At 45.5% G+C, this 22,500-nt stretch overlaps 1 protein-coding gene across 1 annotated transcript in view; it reads right to left on the reverse strand.

Moving 5' to 3' along the window:
* The window catches only part of sgip1a (SH3GL interacting endocytic adaptor 1a), a 51,079-nt gene that overhangs the window by 8,317 nt on the left and 20,262 nt on the right, over positions 1–22,500 (reverse strand). The window contains 15 exon segments of the mRNA XM_070447433.1: positions 6,933–6,997; positions 7,245–7,447; positions 7,691–7,826; positions 8,225–8,380; positions 8,632–8,743; positions 10,722–10,781; positions 13,628–13,687; positions 14,853–15,009; positions 15,380–15,538; positions 19,286–19,324; positions 19,327–19,358; positions 19,361–20,131; positions 20,350–20,424; positions 20,887–20,991; positions 21,993–22,147. Coding sequence (XP_070303534.1) covers positions 6,933–6,997; positions 7,245–7,447; positions 7,691–7,826; positions 8,225–8,380; positions 8,632–8,743; positions 10,722–10,781; positions 13,628–13,687; positions 14,853–15,009; positions 15,380–15,538; positions 19,286–19,324; positions 19,327–19,358; positions 19,361–20,131; positions 20,350–20,424; positions 20,887–20,991; positions 21,993–22,147 — 2,285 coding nt within the window.

Below are 22,500 nucleotides of genomic sequence, written 5' to 3' on the forward strand. Positions count from 1 at the left end.
TAATACTATCTCTTCAAAATTTCATTATTTTTATGACTATATCTGGCATATCCCAGCCTGGCGGCAGATTCCTGACCAAATCCATGGCCTGACCATCATCTACTTCACGTACATTCCGTAATCACTCCTATCTCACTCATTAACAGTCTTTATGATCCATTTCTTAGTACTATTTTTAAAATCCCTACATCTCATGGTATCTCCTTGCATAAAGTCTATTCCTCTTGTAATTATTGACTGGTTGGACACCATCTCCAGACAGAAGGCAAGATGCGTAGTAAAATGGGGCAAAGGCCAAACGTCATGTACAGTAAGTCAAAGGTAATGTCATTATTTAAAAGGTCTGTTCATCTGGACGGAAAACACAAATGTGTATCATCCATAGCTAAATCAGCCCTATAAGGCAAACATTCAGGTCTACCAAAATAAAGGAACACCACATAAAGTGTCTTAATAGGGCATCCACAAGCAGGCTCTGCATTGTCCTCGTGTCTTCTAGACCTTAGTGCTGCTTTTGACACCATCGATCACACATCTCTTTGGAGAGATTGGAAACCCTAATTGGTCTACATGGGCAATGCTGGCCTGTGTTTTGGTCTTATTTATTGTATATCAGTTTGTCTCTGTGGACGGTTTGTCCTCTGATAAATCAGTTGTAAGTTTCGGTGTTCCTCAAGGTTCCGTTTTAGGACCACTATTGTTTTCACTATATATTTACCCTCTTGTTTGATGTCATTCGGAAACATAATGTTAACCTTTATTGCTATGCAGGCGATACACAGTACATTTTGAGAAACATGGTGAAGCCCCAAATTGCATTCCCTGGAAGTGGAAAAATGTGGAAAAACTCAGTCAAAACAAGATCTAGTTCTAGGTCCCAAGAAACAAAGAGATCTTACGTTGGATCTGACAATTAATCTTGATGGTTGTACAGTCGTCTCAAAAAAAACTGTGAAGACCTCAGCGTTACTCTGGAACCTGATCTCTTTCTGAACATATTGAAGAAATTCAAGGTCTCTATTTTTTCCATCTTCGAACATTGCAAAAATCTGAACTCTTTTGTCCAAAAATGATGCAGAAAAGCAAATCCATGCTTTGTCACTTCTAGATTAGACTACTGCAATGCTCTACTTTCCGGCTACCCGGATAAAGCACTAAATAAATTTCAGTTAGTGCTAAACACGTGCTGCTAGAATCTTGACTAAACAAAAATGTGACCATATTACTAGTCAAGGTTTTACTGCTAACCTACAAATCATACACTGGGCTTGTCCTACCTATCTCTCTGATTTGGTCTTGCCGTACATACCATCACGTACACTACGGTCACAAGACGCAGGCCTCCTATTGTACTAGAATTTTAGCAAACAGTTGGAGGCAGGGCTTTCTTCCTATAGAGCTCAATTTTTATGGAATGATCTGCCTATCCATGAGAGAGACGCAGACTCGGTCTCAACCTTTAAGTTTTTATGAAGCACTTCTCTTTAGTAGGTCCAATATTTGAGTGTAGTCTGGCCCAGGGTGCGAAGGGGAACGGGAAGCACTGGACGACGAACCGCCCTTGCTGTCTCTGCCTGGCCGGTTTCCCTCCTCCACTGGATTCTCTGCCTGAGTCACTGGCTTACTAGTGCTCTTCCATGCATCCCTAGGAGGGGTGTGTCACTTGAGTGGGTTGAGTCACTGACCTGATCTTCCTGCCTGGGTTGTTGCCCCTTGGGTCGTGCGTGCGTGGGGGAGATCTCATGGTTATTACTCAGCCTTTGCCTCAGGGTAGTAAGTTCTGGTGGTTTGCGGATATCACATTATGGTATGTGTGGGGTGGCGCGTTGCTTCTGCAAAGTGGGTGGGGTCATATCCTGCCTGGTTGGCCTGTCTGGGGTATCGTCGGATGAGCCACAGTGTCTCCTGACCCCTCCTGTCTCCGCCTACAGTATCTATGCTGCAATAGTAGGTGTGTGGTGGTAGCAGTCAGTCGTTATTATCTGTGTAATTCTGTCTTAGCCGGTGTCCTTGTTGTGACATTTATAAGTATTGCTCCCTCTAATTTCTCGCTCCTTCTTCCCTCTCCCTTCCTCTCCTCCCGCGAGATCCTGGATCCATGCCTCAGGACTACCCGGGTCTGATGCTCCTTGCTTTCCTCAGTCTCACGCTGCTGCTGCTGCCTGCTCCAGTTTCAACTCTTCTGCCTGCGGCTATGGAACCCTACCTGTTCACGGGATGTGTACCTGTCCCGTACCTGCTTCCTTTTCGACATCCCTCTCTCTCTCTACCGCACCTGCTGTCTCTAACTTGAATCATCGGCTATAAAAAAGCCAACTGACATTTACTCCTGAGGTTGTGAGCTGTTGCACCCTCTACAACCACTGTGATTATTATTATTTGACCCTGTGTCATCTATGAACGTTTGAACATCTTGGCCATGTACATTATAATCTGCCACCCGGCACAGCCAGAAGAACTGCCACCCTCAGAGCCTTCGGTTCCTCTCTAGGTTTCTTCCTAGGTTCTTCGCTTTTTAGGGAGCGTTTTTCCCAGCCACCGCGCTCTTCTACATCTGCATTGCCTGCTTTTGGGTTTTAGGTGGATTTCGGAACTGCACTTTGTGAACATCGGGCTGATGTAAAAAGTGCTCTATATAAATACATTTGTTTTAATTTTATGATTGTAAGTCTATGTCATCAGCACATCCACACCGAGATAAAGATCGTCCGTATCTACTGATCGACTGCGACATTTTGCCTGCGGGATTCTACATGTAAAATCGGTTTTTGCACTTAGGTCGCAACGTACTCTCGGCAGGCAAAACGTATTGATTTTTTTCAAGCCCTTAGAGTCCTGTTGTTGGCATAGCGCGACTTCAATAACATTATTTTTGACTTAGTACTTAGTGCATGAAGATGATACACAAGGCATTACTGATTCCTCCTGGGTACTAAACAGTTATTTACCTCCATTTTCAATTTCTGGGAATATCAGGAATCTCTTCACAGGATTCTTTGCTGCTCTGCATTCCTGCAAGACAGAATCACAATGTTAATCTGTTACTTCTCTAAAAGCAAGGAATAGGTTAATGCTGTCTGGGTAACGGGCCTTTCAAACCCGAAAAATGAATGTCTTCACCACAGGGCTGGAGCCATAAGCCTTGGGTATGGTCTTCCGACTAGAAGCAGCTTCAACTTTTAAATGATAAATTAAGTGAATTTAATTCAATAGAAATGTATTTGTATATTCAGTTCTGATACATGAAGCAATCACCTTTCGGTCTTTACAAAGATTCGCGAGCATCCGCGGGGGAAGCACGCCAGTAGCTTGTGACCCTCCGGTCCTACGGTGATCAGGAACTTGAGTTGTTTGATTGCGACTGGCGTTTGTTCATGGAGCGCGTTGTACTTGTGTCTTTCGGGAGGTCCGTGCTGGGTTGGTTCACAACGCCAACTGGCTGCCAGGTTCAGCGGTCACGTGAGGCCTGCGGCTGATACCTGCCAACATTAAACAATTCAGAGAAATGATGCATAATAAATCAACTGGAATACGTTAACTATGGATACAGACTGGACGGACGACTTCTATATTGGTTTTTACAGTGGGTTAACCTTGGTTCAAGAAGAAGACTTGATCTTACTGATTCAGTCTATACTCTAGTACCAAGTTGCAGACAGAGAGAATGGGCTAACCTGGTATTGTTCTGTATCTCTATAGTGAACATAGTTCAGCTCACCTGGTATTGAGCCATTCCACTATTGTAGTATGTGGCCTGGGTTTGTCTGCTCGGCCACCTTCTTTTAGATGGTCATCAGGTTTGTGCGGCTTGTCGACCCGGCCAGACAGGTCTTGCCAGGCTAGGGTGGGTGTTTGTGCCGTGGTCAGTATGTGCGGCACACACAAATCTTGTATTTTTTGCATGATATCTAATGTCTGAGATGATTGAAGGTCCATCTAACTTTAGTCAACACATAGACAACAGAGTACAAGTTATCTTTGATATCTCACTACACAGAGGTCAGGACTATTGCAGTGGCAGAGATTTGCAACAATTGCTCTAAAACTGTCTGGCTAGCTAGCTAATACATTCTTCAAATTCATTATTTTATACAATATCTTATCCCAGCACTGGCAGCAACTCCCTGACCAAAATGGCTGACCTTTATCCCATCATAAGAAGGTTCATGTCCATTCTAGTATTTTAATTCCTAATTCTATGGTTCTTTAACTCATCTCTGATCATTATGACTGTTGGAACCATCTCCAGACAGAAGGGGGCAAGAGTGAGTAAAATGGGGCAAAGGCCAAACGTCATGTACAGTAAGTCAAAGGTAATGTCATTATTAAAAGGGTCTGTTCATCTGGACGGAAAAACACAAATGTATCCATCCATAGCTAAATCAGCCCTATAAGGCAAACATTCAGGTAACTACCAAAATAAAGGAAACACCAACATAAAGTGTCTTAATAGGGCATCCACAAGCCAGGCTCTGCATCTGTCCTCGTGCTTCTAGACCTTAGTGCTGCTTTTGACACCATCGATCACCACAWTCTTTTGGAGAGATTGGAAACCCTAATTGGTCTACATGGACAAGTTCTGGCCTGGTTTTGGTCTTATCTGTTGGAAAGATATCAGTTTGTCTCTGTGGACGGTTTGTCCTCTGATAAATCAGTTGTAAGTTTCGGTGTTCCTCAAGGTTCCGTTTTAGGACCACTATTGTTTTCACTATATATTTTACCCTCTTGTTGATGTCATTCGGAAACATAATGTTAACCTTTATTGCTATGCAGGCGATACACAGCTGTACATTTTGATGAAACATGGTGAAGCCCCAAAATTGCATTCCCTGGAAGTGGAAAAATGTGGAAAAACTCAGTCAAAACAGAGATGCTAGTTCTAGGTCCCAAGAAACAAAGAGATCTTACGTTGGATCTGACAATTAATCTTGATGGTTGTACAGTCGTCTCAAAAAAAACTGTGAAAGACCTCAGCGTTACTCTGGACCCTGATCTCTCTTCTGACGAACATATGAAGAATATTTCAAGGATCTATTTTTTCCATCTTCGTAACATTGCAAAAATCTGAAACTTTTTGTCCAAAAATGATGCAGAAAAGCAAATCCATGCTTTTGTCACTTCTAGATTAGACTACTGCAATGCTCTACTTTCCGGCTACCCGGATAAAGCACTAAATAKATTTCAGTTAGTGCTAAACACGGCTGCTAGAATCTTGACTAGAACCAAAAAATGTGACCATATTACTGATTTCAAGGTTTTACTGCTAACCTACAAATCATTACATGGGCTTGCTCCTACCTATCTCTCTGATTTGGTCTTGCCGTACATACCTACACGTACACTACGGTCACAAGACGCAGGCCTCCTCATTGTACCTAGAATTTCTAAGCAAACAGTTGGAGGCAGGGCTTTCTCCTATAGAGCTCAATTTTTATGGAATGATCTGCCTATCCATGWGAGAGACGCAGACTCGGTCTCAACCTTTAAGTTTTTATTGAAGACTCATCTCTTTAGTAGGTCCAATATTTGAGTGTAGTCTGGCCCAGGGGTGCGAAGGMGAACGGAAAGGCACTGMAGCGACGAACCGCCCTTGCTGTCTCTGCCTGGCCGGTTTCCCTCTCTCCACTGGGATTCTCTGCCTGAGTCACTGGCTTACTAGTGCTCTTCCATGCCATCCCTAGGAGGGGTGTGTCACTTGAGTGGGTTGAGTCACTGACTGATCTTCCTGCCTGGGTTGTTGCCCCTTGGGTTCGTGCCGTGGGGGAGATCTTCATGGGTTATACTCAGCCTTGCCTCAGGGTAGTAAGTTGGTGGTTTGCGGAATATATCTAGTGGTGTGGGGCTGTGCTTTGGCAAAGTGGGTGGGGTCATATCCTGCCTGGTGGCCCTGTCTGGGGGTATCGTCGGATGAGGCCACAGTGCTCTCTGACCCTCCTGTCTCCGCCTACAGTATCTATGCTGCAATAGTTTGTGTGTCGGGTGGCTAGAGTCAGTCTGTTATATCTGGTGTAATTCTCTGTCTTAGCCGGTGTCCTGTGTAATTTAAGTATGCTCCTCAATTCTCTCGCTCTTCCTCTCCCTCTCCTCTCCTCTCCCTCTCCGGAGACCTGGGACCATGCCTCAGGACTACCGGGCCTGATGACTCCTTGCTTTCCTCAGTCCACCTGGCCGTGCTGCTGCTCCAGTTTCAACTCTTCTGCCTGCGGCTATGGAACCCTGACCTGTTCACGGGATGTGCTACCTGTCCCGGACCTGCTCTTTTCGACTCTCTCTCTCTCTCTTCTACCGCACCTGCTGTTCTAACTCTGAATCATCGCTATAAAAAGCAACTGACATTTACTCCTGAGGTGTTGACCTGTTGCACCCTACAACCACTGTGATTATATTATTTGACCCTGCTGGTCATCTATGAACGTTTGAACATCTTGGCCATGTACTGTTATAATCTGCACCGGCACAGCAGAAGGAGGTGGCACCTCAAGAGCCTGGTTCCTCTCTAGGTTTCTTCCTAGGTTCTTGCCTTTCTAGGGAGCTTTTCCCAGCCACCGCGCTTCTACATCTGCATTGCTTGCTGTTTGGGGTTTTAGGCTGGATTTRTGGACTGCACTTTGTGACATCGGCTGATGTAAAAAGGGCTTTATAAATACATTTGTTTTAATTTTATTGATATTAAGGGTCACACACATCACACTGAATAAGGATCTCCCGTTCATCTACTGATCGACTGCCGACATTTTTGCGCGATTCTACATGTAAAATCGGTTTGCACTTAGTTCGCAAGTACTCTCGGCAGTCAAACGTTATTGATGTTTTTCAAGCCCTTAGTTGTTGTCATGACGCGACTTCAAAAATTATTTTTGATTAGTACTTTAGTGGAGAAGATGATAACAAGGCATTACTGATTCCTCCTGGGTATAAACAAGGTTATTTACCTCCATTTTCAGATTTCTGGGAAATATCAGGAATCTTCCACAGGATTCTTTGCTGCTCTGCATTCCTGGAAGAACAGAATCAAATGTAATCTGTTACTCTCTAAAAGCAAGGAATAGGTTWAATCTGGGTCTGGGAAACGGGCCTTTTCAAACCCGAAAAATGAATGTCTTCACCACAGGGCTGAGCCATAGAGCCATGGGATGTCTCCGACTGAAGCAGCCTTCAACTTTTAATGATCAAATTAAGTGAATTTAATTCAATAGAAATGTATTGTATACAGTTCTGACATGAAGTATACTATTCGGTCTTACCATGCGGCGGGGGGAAGCACAGCCAGTAGCTTGGTGACCCCTCCGTCTACGGGGATCAGGAACTGGACGTTGTTGAGCGCCACGGGCGTTGTCATGGAGCCGCCGTTGTACTTGTAGTCTATTCGGAGGTCCGTGCTGGTMGGTTCACAACGCCAACTGGCTGCCAGGTTCAGGGGGGTCGACGTGAGGCCCTGCGCTGATACCTGCACACATAAACAATACAGAGGAAAGAATGCATAATAACATTAAACTGGAATAGTAACTATGGATACAGACTGGACAGGACAGACTTTAAATATCTGGTTTTAAATGGGTCAACCTTGGTCACAGAAAGAAGACTTGATCTCTATGGATCAGCCTATAATCTAGTACCAGTTGCAGACAGAGAGATGGGCTYACCTGGTATTGGTTTCTGTATCTCTATAGTAGAACATAGTTCAGCTCACCTGGTATTTGAGCATGTCCACATTGTAGTATGTGGCCTGGGGTTTCTGCTCGGCCACCTTCTTTAGATGGGTCATCAGGTTTGGCATGTTCACCCAGAAGGTCTTGCAGTCAGGGTTGGGTGTTGTGGCGGTGTCACTATGTGGGCACACAATATGTATTTTATCATATTATCTAATGTCATGATTGATCCATCTAAACTTTAGTCAACACATAGACAACAGAGTACAAGTTATCTTTGTATCTACTACACAGAGGTCAGGACTATTGCAGTGCAGAGATTGCAAACAGATACTGAGTGCTATACAACAACAACAACAACAACTCTGATGCATTTTACACGTGAGAGTGCAGAATAACCTTGGAATGAGGTGGTTAGTCAGACCACTGGGATGAATTCACAGTGACTCAGAGCCCAGTCAGAACWGGACGGGTGGATTGTTTTGTTACAGTATGATTTTAGGCGTTCAATGTCACATGTTCTAAATGCTACAGGGCGTAGTGAGTTGTGTGAGGGGTGTTATAGTGGTCTTTACCAGCAGAGTAGCTGGGGATTAGGCAGCACATGCTCCAGCCAGCTGTAGTGGGTTATGCTGAAGGTTAGCACGGCAGGGGACGGGTTATTGGCAAAGTGCCGTGTGATCCCCGCTGGAAACGACAGCACCATCTCGCCTGTMATCTTCACAACACACCTTTTGACAGGAACCCGGGAGGACGAGGTTAGAACGTCCGAAGGATGAGAAAGAGGAGAACAGAGTAAAGCAAGGAGAGAGATATCATAGAAATGAAATGGACAGAGGGAAAAAGAGTAAGAGAGAGAGTGGAGAGAATTGGTAGAAATATAGAAAGGGACAGAGAGAGACAGAGAGGGAGAGAAAAAGGGGGGAGAAAGAGAGGGTGCATACAGTGAGAGACATCTCCTAACGTGTTTGAGTGGACCTACTTGTTAGGGTTGGCTCCTTTGAAGAAGGCATTGACCGTTTCAGTAAAAGCTGCCGCCACCGGAAGGGTGTCCTGGGCCCCCATGGTGAGAGGGCTGGGTCCCCTGGAGCAGCCTGTTTCAGACAGCACACACACATTTAATAGCAATACAGAAAGGAGGGAGAGAGAGAGACTCACTCAGACAAAAAAATGTTGGAGAGAGAGACAGAATGAAAAGCAGAAAGCGAGAAGGAAGACTTTCAGCATTAAACACAACCCATGTCCATAGTCCTCACAAACCACCAAAGCTACTACTGTTCTCTCATCCCTCTCTTGACTGCTCCACTACATCTCTGTCCTTTAGACTCCTCCCACTTCCTGTACTACACCCTCTATTTTCTGTTCCCTAACTCTCCATCTCTCAACAGCCATGTATGGATGAAGATGGAGAACCAAAGAGTGTGTGAGAGAATCACTGTATTCATATTTTGTATTTATTAAGGATCCCCATTAGCTGCCTACTCTTCCTGTGTCCAGCACAATTAAGGCAGTTATATACAATTTATAATATTACATTTCGTAACACTTTACTCAATACATTTAGTGTGTTCCCTCAGGCCACTACTCCATTGTCACATATCTATGTAATTGAAATGAGAACCAGTACCTGTGTATGATGTGTGGGTGGGTTTATCTCCTATGATATCCCATTACCTTGTTAAATTAAATGGTGGATGTACTGTACATCGATGTGAAGTCCCTCAAGACTGTTGGACATTGTTGTACAATTTCAGGTTTCACTATATTTACAGTAGGAGGGTTAATAAAGCCAGCTACATGAGAAGGTTTGTTGTGTTTCAGAAACACTGAAAAGCACTGAGAAGACCGACAGAAATAAAGAATGAAAAATAGTTTTACAAAGAGAGAGAGGACATGCGTATCCCAGACATACTGTTGATGCWGAGTCATTGTGACAAAATCAGAGAGAGAGATCAATATCCAAACCCAAAAGACCAAAGAGAGTGAGTCCACACAAAAAAGAAAATGACAAAAACAGAGATTAGTAAAGTACATGAAGAACGATCAATGATCAGGAGGCTGAAGAAATTTGGCTTGTCACCTAAAACCCCCAACTTTTACAGATGCACAATTGAGAGCATCCTGTCGGGCTGTATAACCGCCTGGTACTGCAACTGCACCGCCCACAACCGCAAGGCTCTCCAGAGGGTGGTGCGGTCTGCACAACGCAACACCGGGGGCAAACTACCTGCCCTCCAGGACACCTACAGCACCCAATGTCACAGGAAGGCCAAAAATATCATCAAGGACAACAACCACCCGAGCCACTGCCTGTCCACACCGCTATCATTCAGAAGGCGAGGTCAGTACAGGTACATCAAAGCTGGGGCCGAGAGACTAAAAAACAGCTTCTATCTCAAGACCATCAGACTGTTAAACAGCCATCACTAGCGCAGAGGCTGCTGCCTACATACAGACTTTAAATCATTGGCCACTTTAATAAATGGAACAATAGTCACTTTAATAATGCCACTTTAATAATGTTTACATATCATACTCATATGTACAGTATATACTGTATTCTAAATGATCTATTGCATCGTAGCCTATGCCTCTCTGTCATTGCTCCATATATTTATATTTATATATTCTTATTCCATTCCATTCCTTATTCCATTAGGTATTTGTTGRGGAATTGTTAGATATTGCTGCACTGTCGGAACTAGAAGAACAAGCATTTCGCTACACTAGCAATAACATRTGCTAACCATGTGTATGTGACCAATACAATTTGATTTGATTTGATGATCTTTTTGGAAACGGCAGACTTGTGGAAATGTGAAATGAGAACGAATGACGACGCGAGGAGGAGGAGTGTGAGGAATAAGACAAGAGGGCTGGATGTAGAGGGGCGCAGCAGTTCGCTTGGAGGGAGTGAGATGTGGCCATGACTGAAGGAGTGAGAGGAGTTAGAGGAGGGGGAGGAGATAAAGGAGGGGGGAGGAGTTAGAGGAGAAGCTTGCACAGATGAGGCCTGGGTGACCCCGGATGAGTGTGTGCACTGCAGTTAGCCGTTGTGCAGACACAACTTACCTTCAAAGGTTAAATAAAACTTCCCTCTGTCAAACCAAACCAGGGAAGGCTGGTCATTCTCTGTGGTGGGGCAGGGAGGAGGGAGAGTGGGTGAGGAGGGTGGGTGAGAGGAGGAGGAAGAGAGAAGGACAGTAGCATGAGTCACATGGCAGGTCCATCACACAACACAGTGAGGTGAGGTGGGGTAAAGAGGGGTGCATGGCACAGCAAGCCAAAACACTGCCAGGACAGGACAGGAACAAATTGTGCGTGACCCTGTGTGTCTGTGGGTCATTTCACACTATAGTCCAACCCGAACCTTACTGTGCAGGCTCAGATCATATTCTTTCCACATTGTCCTTTCCAGCATGGTTCCAGGAAGCAACTGGACACGCCAGATAAGCTTAGTACAGCTCGGCTCAGTAGTGTGAAAAGGTCACGTGTGGGTGCGTGGGAGGGGGTTGGAGGTTGGACCAGGTGAAGTTAGGTATCTGTTGGTGGATGGTATTGTTGAGTCTCTTGGGGCATGGAGAGAAAAAGCCAAGCCTGGAGGAGGACTGACTGGGAATGACACCTGTCATACAATACTCATCTACACACTGCTATAGAAAACCTTCATTACCATTACATGAATCCATTTAAATCACATCCTCCTGTCCTAATGCTAATATTCTAACGGTTTTTGTGTCATGCTTTGTCTTTCAATACAGATGGAGCTTGGCTGTTGGACTGTCTGTGGACCACAGAAAGAGTAGCTGCTGCTTCTGCAAAAGCTAATGGGGATCCAAATATAAAACAAATCAACCTGATGACATACACCAGGGGGCAGTGATAAGGGTAAAACCATTGGTGGAGGAGGGGAGTTGGTCGAAGGGATCAGAGTTAAGGTGCGACTGCTTAGGGTGTGATTGGGGCCTTTGGGTGTAGTGAATAGATGGCTGGAGTTGATGGATTGAGTGAAGGATGACTGTGGGTGAAGACACTAGAGAATAGTGGGCAGGTGTTCTGATGGGGGTGGTTAGTGAAGTGGAGCGGAGTGTAGTGGAGCAGAGTGTAGTGGAGCAGAGTGTAGTGGAGCAGAGATGTATGGAGAGTGTAGTTGGAGCAGTGTAGTGGAGTGTAGTGGAGCGGAGTGTAGTGGAGAGAGTGTAGTGGTTAGTGGAGCAGAGTGTAGTGGAGCAGAGTGTAGTGGAGCAGAGTTAGTAGTGTGGAGCGGAGTGTAGTGGGGCGGATGTAGTGGAGCAGAATGTATGGAGCAGAGTGTAGTGGAGCGAGTGGAGCAGAATGTAGTGGAGCAGGAGTGTAGTGGAGCAGAATGTAGTGGAGCAAGAGTGTAGTGGAGCAGAGTGGAGTGGAGCAGGGAGGTAGGAGCAGAGTGTAGTGGAGCAGAGTGTAGGGAGCAAAGGTTTGTAGTGGAGCGGAGTGTAGTGGAGAAACATGTTCCCATTGGGTGGAGTGAGAGAGAGAGCGATCTGGGACAGAGGGAAGGGGGTAGATGGGGGTCAGGTGGAGAGGTTTGGAAGCTGTCTGTCTGTCTGTCTGTCTGCCTGTCTGTCTGCCTGTGTTGTTCTGAGTGTTGAGGAAAGGTGGCACAATAATTATCAACTGGCTGAGACACTAATTTTCTTCCAGACTTCAAAAGATGCTCTGTCTGTATCACAATGTGTGTGTGTGTGTGTGTGGTGGTGTGTGTGTGTGTGTGTGTGTGTGTGTGTGTGTGTGTGTGTGTGTGTGTGTTGTGGTGTGTGTGGTGTGTGTGTGTGGTGTGTTGTGTGTGTGTGTGTGTCAGGGCAGTCACCAATACCCTAGCTCAACACCAACTATTAATAAGGCTGCTATCAATCCTGCAGTTTAGCAGACTTTAGGACCATGCGGACGCCTGGGAGCGGGAGGGAAGGATGATTGTATGGCTGGCTGGCTTTATGGAGAGTACATGGACGCAGCTGCAGGGAACAGCATGACTTTTTCTACAAAACAGTGCAGAGGTAAATATGGCTGTAGTAGATCGCTTTAGATAGGTAACTGCTGTTTGACTTGACATGTAACCAAACTGGAAATGTTATCCCGGTGCTGAGCTAGTGCGTAGCAGCTAATTCTTGTAGAATGTTAAGTTCCCTATTGACTGAAGTGAATGAAGCTACAGCAACAAGGTGATAATGGCTGGAGGAAATTTTGCTTGTTTTTGCTGTTCTCCAAATTGCATTAGAGAGTTTTTAAATTGTGTAGAAATGCAGTAAATTAGCTTCAATGCCTCGGAGGAATACCCCCCCCACCCTCCCCCTGTTACTTTTCCATATCCTAGGTTTAGCTGAAATGACGCCCCTGGAGTGTGTGTTTGTGTGTCTGGATCTCGATGCCACAGAAGCTCTTCAGACAGACTACACTCTTAATACACATGAACACACACTCATACACACACACACACAGCACTGCAGACTGCAGAGTAACACCATGCTTGAAAACACAGTGCTCTCCATACAGTACACACACAATGACTATCATACAAAACAGGGACGTTGCTGTGGCGATGAGGGCAGGACAGCCAAAGATGCCGGTTTGGGAAGATGAAAAAGAGATGCATGGCATTTCAGCTTTCTGAAAAAAGTATCCTTGGGATACTTTGATGTGAGAGTATGCGAGTAAGATAGACAGCGAGAGAGGTGTTTCACCATTTATCAAAGTAAAGAAATGAAAATGTAATCTGTGGCGTACTCCAATGTCTCAGTTCAACATCTACTCCCCTCACAGGATGGCTGCTATCCATTCTGAGACGGCTTGACAAAAACAAACAAAGCAAGAACATTCTCATGGACGGATGACGTATGACATCATCATGGGTAAATAGGCATCATCGGACCCCTTCCAGGTCCCACCCCCAGCCCCTTCCTCTCAGATAGCCCCCTCCCTTCATCCACACTATACTGTACCTGCCAGAGAATCAAAGGGCCTCCCAAACGTAGGCAGTTTGTTTACAAATGCATCATCTTCTGACATCACGTCAAGCGACAGCCCAAATGAAAAAGGGACAAAGACAAGAGCAAAAACCAAACAAACACAAATCAAAACAAAGGAGAAATCTAACTGAGGAATAAAACCATGTAAGAAACAATGGTGACAATTAAAAACGTACAGTGTCAAAGTATGGAGGGCATGTTGTGAACTTATGGCTGGATGAAAAATGTTGAGGAAGAACATCTATGGGATGCGAAACACAAGGTATGATTGTGGGCTCTCCGCTCGCTAAGCCTACTTAGGTTGCAAATCATATTTTCTACTGTTCTCCTTATTTATCTAACGAAAATATGACGCATGCATATTGCTTTGTGTATCTAACAAAACAGTAAATACCCAGCAAACCTTTACCATATTATGCTTCAATTAAGTGATGATTTACAATGTCGCTCTTTGGGTTTAATACCATATGTTCCTTATGACGGCCTGTATTATGTTGTAATATACTGTACTGTAGGTTCCTTTTCCCCTAGCTGAGTGAATGGTTATAGTATATTTAACCATTTCATTATGACTTATTAGGCATTTTTAGTCTTGAAAATTCTATACCACATTCACAGAAATGCAGTGTAATACATTGAGTGAATACTGTACTCGAGCAGATATACACTGAGTGTACAAAACATTAGGAACACCTTCGGGCACTCCCTTTGCCCTCAGAACAGCCTCAATTTGTCGGGAATGGACTCTACAAGGTGTCAAAAACTTTTCACAGGGATGCTGGCCCATGTTGACTCCAATGCTTCCCACAGGGATGCTGGCCCATGTTGACTCCAATGCTTCCCACAGGGATGCTGGACTATGTTGACTCCAATGCTTCCCACAGGGATGCTGGCCCATGTTGACTCCAATGCTTCCCACAGTTGTGTCAAGTTGGCTGGATGTCCTTCGGGTGGTGGACCATTCTTGATACACACAGGAAACTGTGTGAAAAACCCGCAGTGTTGCAGTTCTTGACACACTCAAACCAGTGCGCCTGGCACCTACTACCATACCCCGTTGAACGGAATTTAAATGGATGCGGCCATCTCAGTAGCAGAAATTGACCAAACCACACAGGCAACACAGCACAGACGACCACAGTAGCACAAATAACCACACTAGCACAGATAGAGATAGGAGATGATGGTGTACACACACCTGACACAGAAAGGGTGAGATTTTTACCGACGGTGGGGGTGGTGGCTGCACTCAAGGAGTTGTTGGAGGAGATAGAGGAAGTGCTCTCGGACCGGGCCAGGGGGGCAATGGAAGGGGGGCTGGACGAGTGACTGCCCGGGGGACTGAAGCGGCCGGGCTCTGGGGGACCGGACGAGGAAGAGGAGAGAGCGAGAGAGAGAGAGAGAAGAGAGAGAGATGGATCGAGAGGAGAGAGAGAAGAGAGAGAGAGAGAGAGAGAGAGGAGAAGAGAGAGAGAGAGAGAGAGAGAGATTACAGGATTTATAGTATCACTGTTTTTATGTTCGGACACCCTCACAGTTCAGCATACATTTTTGGAGGGCTAAAAGTGAAACCATAAAAAATGTAAAGTACAGATATCTCAAGATATGGAGGTACCATACAGTATAAACATCTTAAGAGGGGGAGTGTGCTTTTTGAGGCAGGATTTGAGCTATTGTTGTTTCTGTTTAAGGACAGTGTAAATAGAGATGGACGATATCACATACCATGTCCCCCTTGCTGGGTTTTCCAGGGGGCAATTTGGGTCGTGAGGTGGGACGTGGAGGGGGAGGGGGCGGGGTGGGGCTGCTGAAACCCGCTGATGTAGCTGACGGTGTAGCAGGACGAGCCGGAGAGGATGCTCCTGTATGGGGACAAGAAGACATCTGGGTTACAACATCATGACATCACCGTCCAGAGAGTTAGAACATCATGACATCACCGTCCAGAGAGTTAGAACATCATGACATCACCCTCCAGAGAGTTAGAACATCATGACATCACCCTCCAGAGAGTTAGAACATCATGACATCACCCTCCAGAGAGTTAGAACATCATGACATCACCGTCCAGAGAGTTAGAACATCATGACATCACCGTCCAGAGAGTTAGAACATCATGACATCACCGTCCAGAGAGTTAGAACATCATGACATCACTGTCCAGAGAGTTAGAACATCATGACATCACTGTCCAGAGAGTTAGCACATTATGACATCACTGTCCAGAGAGTTAGAACATCATGACATCACTGTCCAGAGAGTTAGAACATCATGACATCACTGTCCAGAGAGTTAGAACATCATGACATCACTGTCCAGAGAGTTAGAACATTACAATCTGGGGAGATCCTTGAACATGAAAACAAAAAACTGACCAGACGACAGAGTCAAGAACATCTAGTACATTCTGGAATAATGATTGGTTAACCTGGTTTCCTGTTTACAGAACATTATGTTTGATTGAATTGCTACTGAGCTGAATAATTCCAGTGAAACAACACACACCAGTCCCATGGTTGCCTGTTCAGTGTTCAGTGTGCATTTTGATACAGTGCTATTTGGGTTGTTAACTGGATTTGTCCACTGTACTTGATTTGTCCACTGTACCGGACAAATCTGGATTTGGATTTGTCCACTGTACCGATGTGCTGCGTCAGCGAGATCTGTCCCAGCTGTGTTTTCAGTCCTCAAACCTGGTTTCCCATTCCCTTTGTGTTAAACTAAACAAACTGTCCTTGTCCTCCTCATGGTCATGTACACTACAATGTCTGGTCTACAGAAGAACAATACTACATAACAGAGTTTGTGATGATTGTAAAGCAAGATTGTGTGTGGTGTAAATCATTGTAGCCCTTTCCTGCAGGCCTCTAGTGGCCTCATGGCTGGACTGTTATTAATATTTTTAATAATTTCATAATTAATTTAAACAATTTTTTTTAAAGACGCCAAACATCCAGTGTTTTTCCTCGTCAAACGGTTGAGCTATATTTCAGCAAGACTGGCCCGCTCATTAGGCAGGATTAGGCGGCAGATTGACGAGGACCAAGATGCACCTCCAACAACAAATATAAAACCTCAGAATTCTGCCCAAAAACAATGATAATTTCTCTCAACCAGTGGCATATAGGCATTTTAGGTGAGCGCTAATGCTGCCCTGTGATAAGCAGTGCCCACTTTGTCAAAGGCAGGGACACAAAATATTTATCTTGTCCATTCCCAGCACGCTTCTCCAGGGTACTGTTGGAGAGATGCATTGCTTCAGCACTCCACCAAAGTTCTGTCAAAAAAATGATCTAATATAAATCATGTAGCAGATATAGTGGTAGAAATAGTACAGTATGTGGCCTTTCTGTAGCCTACAGGCTGGAGAGAAAATGGATGACAATGTAATGAGAAGGAAACTTTTAACATCATGCAGGTTTCTCCGATCAAATAGCCTAACCTAAATTGCGCCGAATCAAATAAAAAAATGTGCTGACATGCTAACAACCTAAAAACCTAAATCCTAAAAACAGGACAGGTCCAGGTAAAGTGAACAATATGGAATAAACAATCAGGCTACTCACAATTGCTATGCAGGAGTTTCATCCCTTGGGCTAAATTGTCATGAGTAGTTTCAAGTTTGTATCTGTCAATTTTTTTTATCATAGCGCAAAATAAAATCCTTCTGCATTTCCTGCTGTGTAAATATTGAAAATAGGCTCAGGATAACTCCTGATAAAGTTGGGTAGCTGATAGTCAGAGCTTAAATAGCCAAATTGATTAGTCACAGGAATCATGACAAATAAAGCCAATGCAACAGCCTGTTTTACAAACGGTAGGCCTACCACATGGATGGGCATTCAGAAAATTCCATTGTAGGCCGACATGGTCGGCTACACCCCAGTAAGCACGGACTGACGCTGACTTCTTTAGGAAGTCTCTTTTGGTCCGGTCTGGACAGGCCATATCTTTTTGGTGTTTTACAAATGGTGGACCTACCATATAGAAGGGCATTCCTAAAACTCTACTTCAGGTGACACTGTAGGCTATACCTCAGTAAGCACGGGCCGACACCTTTAGGACATCTTATTTTGGTGCAGTCTGGACCGGCCTTGATTTCAACGTATATGGACATTGATTTTTGGTCCGGTCCGGACAAAGTCAGAACCGATGTTTGGTTCAGATTTTGTCCAGTCGGGACCAGCCTTGATTTGGCCCAAACATACATGTCTAGAATATGATATATTTTCAACTTTCATTCATAATTTAAATTGAACCTAACTTCAACGTCTGGAAAATACATATTTTAGATGTCTTTTCAACAACATTTTGCTTACTGGAACTATTCTAGTTCTGCGGGGAGTGTCACTTTTTTTGTCTCGCCTAGGGTGGCAGAACAGCCTGGACCGCCCCTGTATTTCAGTCTTCGTGTGATATATATAAAGTATAATATTGGGATGCAAACACAAAATGTAATTAATTTCAACTCTATATCTGACATGGTACAGGTTTATTTCTTTTTTTAAGCCCATAATCATGTGCATGAGGTGTATACTTTTGTTTGAAAGTAGATTTGTTTAAGACTACCAAGAAACACTCTGTGTGACCCTGATTTAGCCCACTGCAGTAAAGGTTAAATAGACAGGGAGAAATGGGTTCATTGGCTGAGAGTTCTCAACCCAATTCTTACTGATAACACACATCCATACACACTCAGCCACACACACACACAGCTCAGCCACACACACACCACACACACACTCACCACACACACACACACACACATCACTCAGCCACACACACACACACAACACTCAGCCACACACACACACACCAGGACAGACACACACAACACACACACAGCACACACACACACCCCCCAACACAACACCACACACCCACACACACACACACACCACACACCACACACACACAAGCCCACACACAGCACACACACACAGCACAAACACACACCAACACACACAACACACACACAGCCACAACACTAGCCACACACGACACACACAGACACCAGCCACACAGACACAGCACAGAACACAAGACACACACAGACACACAAGACCACACACACAGACACGGCCACACACCAGACCACAGCCACACACAGACACACAAGAACACAGCCACAGCCAACACACAGCTACACACAACACACAGCCACACACACACACAGCCACACACACACAGCACACAGCCCCTCAATGTGATTATATGTTTTGTAAGGCAAGCTGTACATCTAAACAAGAGCAGGCAGAGTTTCTGTACAGTACTCCACAGCTCATATACAGTATGTAATGTGTTTATAATTTGACCATTGTGATATGGGAGGTCAGTCCGCATTAATCTAGCAACATTAAACAATGTAGAGACGATATCTCCTATTCACAGTAGATTTAACATGAGCCACTCCAGGCAAAGACCACACCAATCTAAATATCATTAAATAGATAGTCAGTTAAGAACCAACTTCTTATTATTACTGACAACCTGTCAAGTATGTGCTTACACTAGCTAACTGCATGAATACGCAGACAATCTCTACAACACAGACAGAAGATTCTGAAGTGGGTCAGTGTGGGTTTTTCTGTTATGAATGGAGTGTGACGCTTGGGGGTATACAACACTAACCATTTCCCTTGTCGTGGGTCCTGGCGAGGACACAACTGCCCCTGTACCGTAGGGGGTGGAGGAGGTGGAGGCGCGCACGGGACACTGGCCCAACATCTTGGGGCGAGGCGGCGGTTTCAACAAGGCCCTCGTTCGATGGGGCAGGCGGACAGGCGGAGCTGCCCTTCAGGGACTCTTCGTTCGCTCCTCGACAAAGACAAGGGGTGGGGAGATGGTGGCGTGAGGGCTCGTTCCACAATGGCATGGCCAGGGGGGCTGGTGGGGAAGACAGGTGTTTCCTTTTGCTTTGGGAGGAGAGTGGGACGCAGAGAGGGGACAGGGCAAACTGGGGGGTGAAGGGATTGGGGGAACAGCGGCAATAGCTGGGGGGTGGGTCAAGAGGGGGGACAATGGTGGGATAGAGGAGTGGGGTGTGGTGTGATGGTCCTTTTGGTGGAAGTGGTGTGGGGTGGGGTGTGGGTCCTTTAGGGCACGGGTAGGAACTGTGGGTAGGCGGAGTGCTGGTTCCTCGTAGGGGTTCAGAGGTGGGTAAAGAAAGCCGAGATTTCTTCCTGTGGGGGAGGGGAGGTAGGGAGAGGGGGAGAGAGGGAGAAGGGTTTCCGAAGGGGGAGGGGAGTGGGTACAGGAGAGCGGGGGGATCTTCTAGGAGGGGCTGGGGACGTTGATAGGGGCGGGGCTGGGTCCTTCGGGAGGGGCGGTCTTTAGAGGCTGCCAATTCCTCGCTGAAGCAGATCCACTTGTCGGCAGACTCCTCGCCAAAGGCAGAGGGCTCCGCTGGGCCGAAAATGTTGTCCAGGTTTGGGATGGAGGTCTTCCTTTCTGAGCCTTCTGTCGATACTGACAATTCTGACAGACAGTCATGTGCAGGGAGAGAGGATCATAACAGTTTGTATGAGAATGAGAGAGAGCCGACAGAGATAGAGAGAGACAGCAAATGCAAGAAAAAGAAAGCAATACAGAGAACAATTAAACATACAAAGAGGGGATGGTTTGGAGATATATGAGGTGTAGCGAAGAAGGGAGGGAAGGGAGGAGGGCTGGAGGGAGGGATCGAGGGGTCTTACCGGCAGCATCTGCAGAGGGGGAGCTGGTCGGAGGGGGGGAGGTTGGGACATTCTTGGGCGGAAGCGGAGGCGGAGCTGCAATGACATCAGTGCGGCCATGAACAGCATGGCACTATAAAGGGTGGCACCATCTAGAGGCCACTGGGGTTAGTGTCTGGCTGCACCACACCAGCGCAGGACAGGAAATACTATACACCCCCATGACATACACCACCATGCATATGGCCCATAACCCATGGCAGATGCAGATGCAGGGAGGAAGAGGTGATTGAATCATGATGCTCAACATTAGTAAATCTACCCGATCTAATCTGAACTCTATGGTATATGGATTTAATTATTTCTCAAACTAATAATGGATGAAATTAGTGCATTAGTACAGGCTGCAGAGGAAGAGAGAGAGTTAATGGCGTGCTCATTCACAGATCGCTCGTTAGTTTCATTCGTGAGGGTGAGTTTGTTTATGAGGTGAGTGGATGGTTCCGTGCAGTCATTCCAGAGTCATTCCAGGAAGTGCAACATAAACAGAAAACATACTTCCTGTGGAGAAGGTTCTGGTGAAAGAGAAGTCTGGGCTCAGTGACTCAGACTCAGGTAGAGGAGCACCCCACACGTCACACACCACCTGCTCAGATATTCCCACTACATTCAAAACAGACAGGAGACATAACATAGAGGAGGTTTCAGTATCATGAGCTAAATAAAAATACCTCAGGGGGACTTAAAATTCCTAAACATAAAGTAATGTTAGCATTAGCCTAAACATGTCAGATCAAAAATAACCAAACACTGTGGTAAAAAAGAGARACTTCATCTATAACCATTACTTAAAAAGAGATGGATTTCTTTTCATTTGAGTCCCTCAGAACAAATTGTATTTTTCAAAAACTACCTGACTAAGAGGGAWCAATGAAGAGATCTTAGGAACACTATCAGTTCCTCAGAACTGTTCCACTCCATTGAGAACGGGAGATACTACATGTAGGGACATTATCCACATAGTTCTATCTCTGAATGGACAGTGTTAAAAAGGAACGGCTGCTGTACTGTATGTGTGTGGTGACATTAGCTATGCCTCAACAGGTAGTTACATAACCATCTAAGAGCTTCCCATCATCCCAGAGCCTGCAGAGCTAAATCCACCGTGACTGGAAGAGGGATGAGGGGAGGATCCACATGACATCACAGCAAACCAACCACGGAGGAACCAAACGTAACCGCATAGTGCCTCTGACCCCTAGTGTGTTTGTGAAATGTTTAGTGTGCAAGACATAGTGGCAGTGTGTGCAGGTGACAGGAAAGAGGGACAGTGTCTTTAGAGGTGGTAGAGAGGCAGTGTAGGTGATAAAAAGCATCCATGTTGTTGGTGTTATTCTGGTGCAGTGTCTTTAGTGTCACTGCCAGCCTTAGTGGATCACAACAAGTCACAGAGTTGTTACAGTGCTCAATCACAACCAAACAAGGTAGAAACACGCTCAATCACAACCAAACAAGGTAGAAACACGCTCAATCACAACCAAACAAGGTAGAAACACGCCAATCAGCAACCAAACAAGGTAGAAACACGCTCAATCACAACCAAACACACACACACAGAAAGAAAGAATGACAGTGACAAAGATAGATGCGGCAGAGAGTTGTACCTTCAGTCTTCTGTTCTCTGAAGGCTGTCTCCAGGGGAGGTCCAAATAAGGCTGTAGCGTCCTCTYGTACTGGGGCTGGTACTGGGGCTGGTACTGGGGCTGGTACTGGGGCTGGTTCCTTCTCTGGTAGTGGTACTGCTGGGGATTTCTTACTTCTGGGAGGGAGATAGAGAGCGTGACAGAGACAGACAGGGTTAGTAGGCTGTAGCATCGTCTGGTACGACTGAGGGAGTGGAGGGAGATAAGAAGTGACAGACAGTGTTAGTCAGACCATCACAGAGACTATCACAGACACGCTTCAGTCGGCTCACTCAACACAGGGAGATGGTACAGCAGAGGGAGTCAAACCATCACACTAACACAGAGACTTCCACAGACACTTCAGTCACCTCACTCAGCATACTACAACCGGAGATGTATTCATGTCACGAGGGAAGGAAGGGGATGTATCAGTCTTTAACTTAACGTCACTAAATCAGTGATTGTTGAGTAGTCATGAGATTGGAAG

Source organism: Salvelinus sp. IW2-2015, linkage group LG16 (assembly GCF_002910315.2).
Source record: "Salvelinus sp. IW2-2015 linkage group LG16, ASM291031v2, whole genome shotgun sequence".
NCBI classification, from domain to species: Eukaryota; Metazoa; Chordata; class Actinopteri; order Salmoniformes; family Salmonidae; genus Salvelinus; species Salvelinus sp. IW2-2015.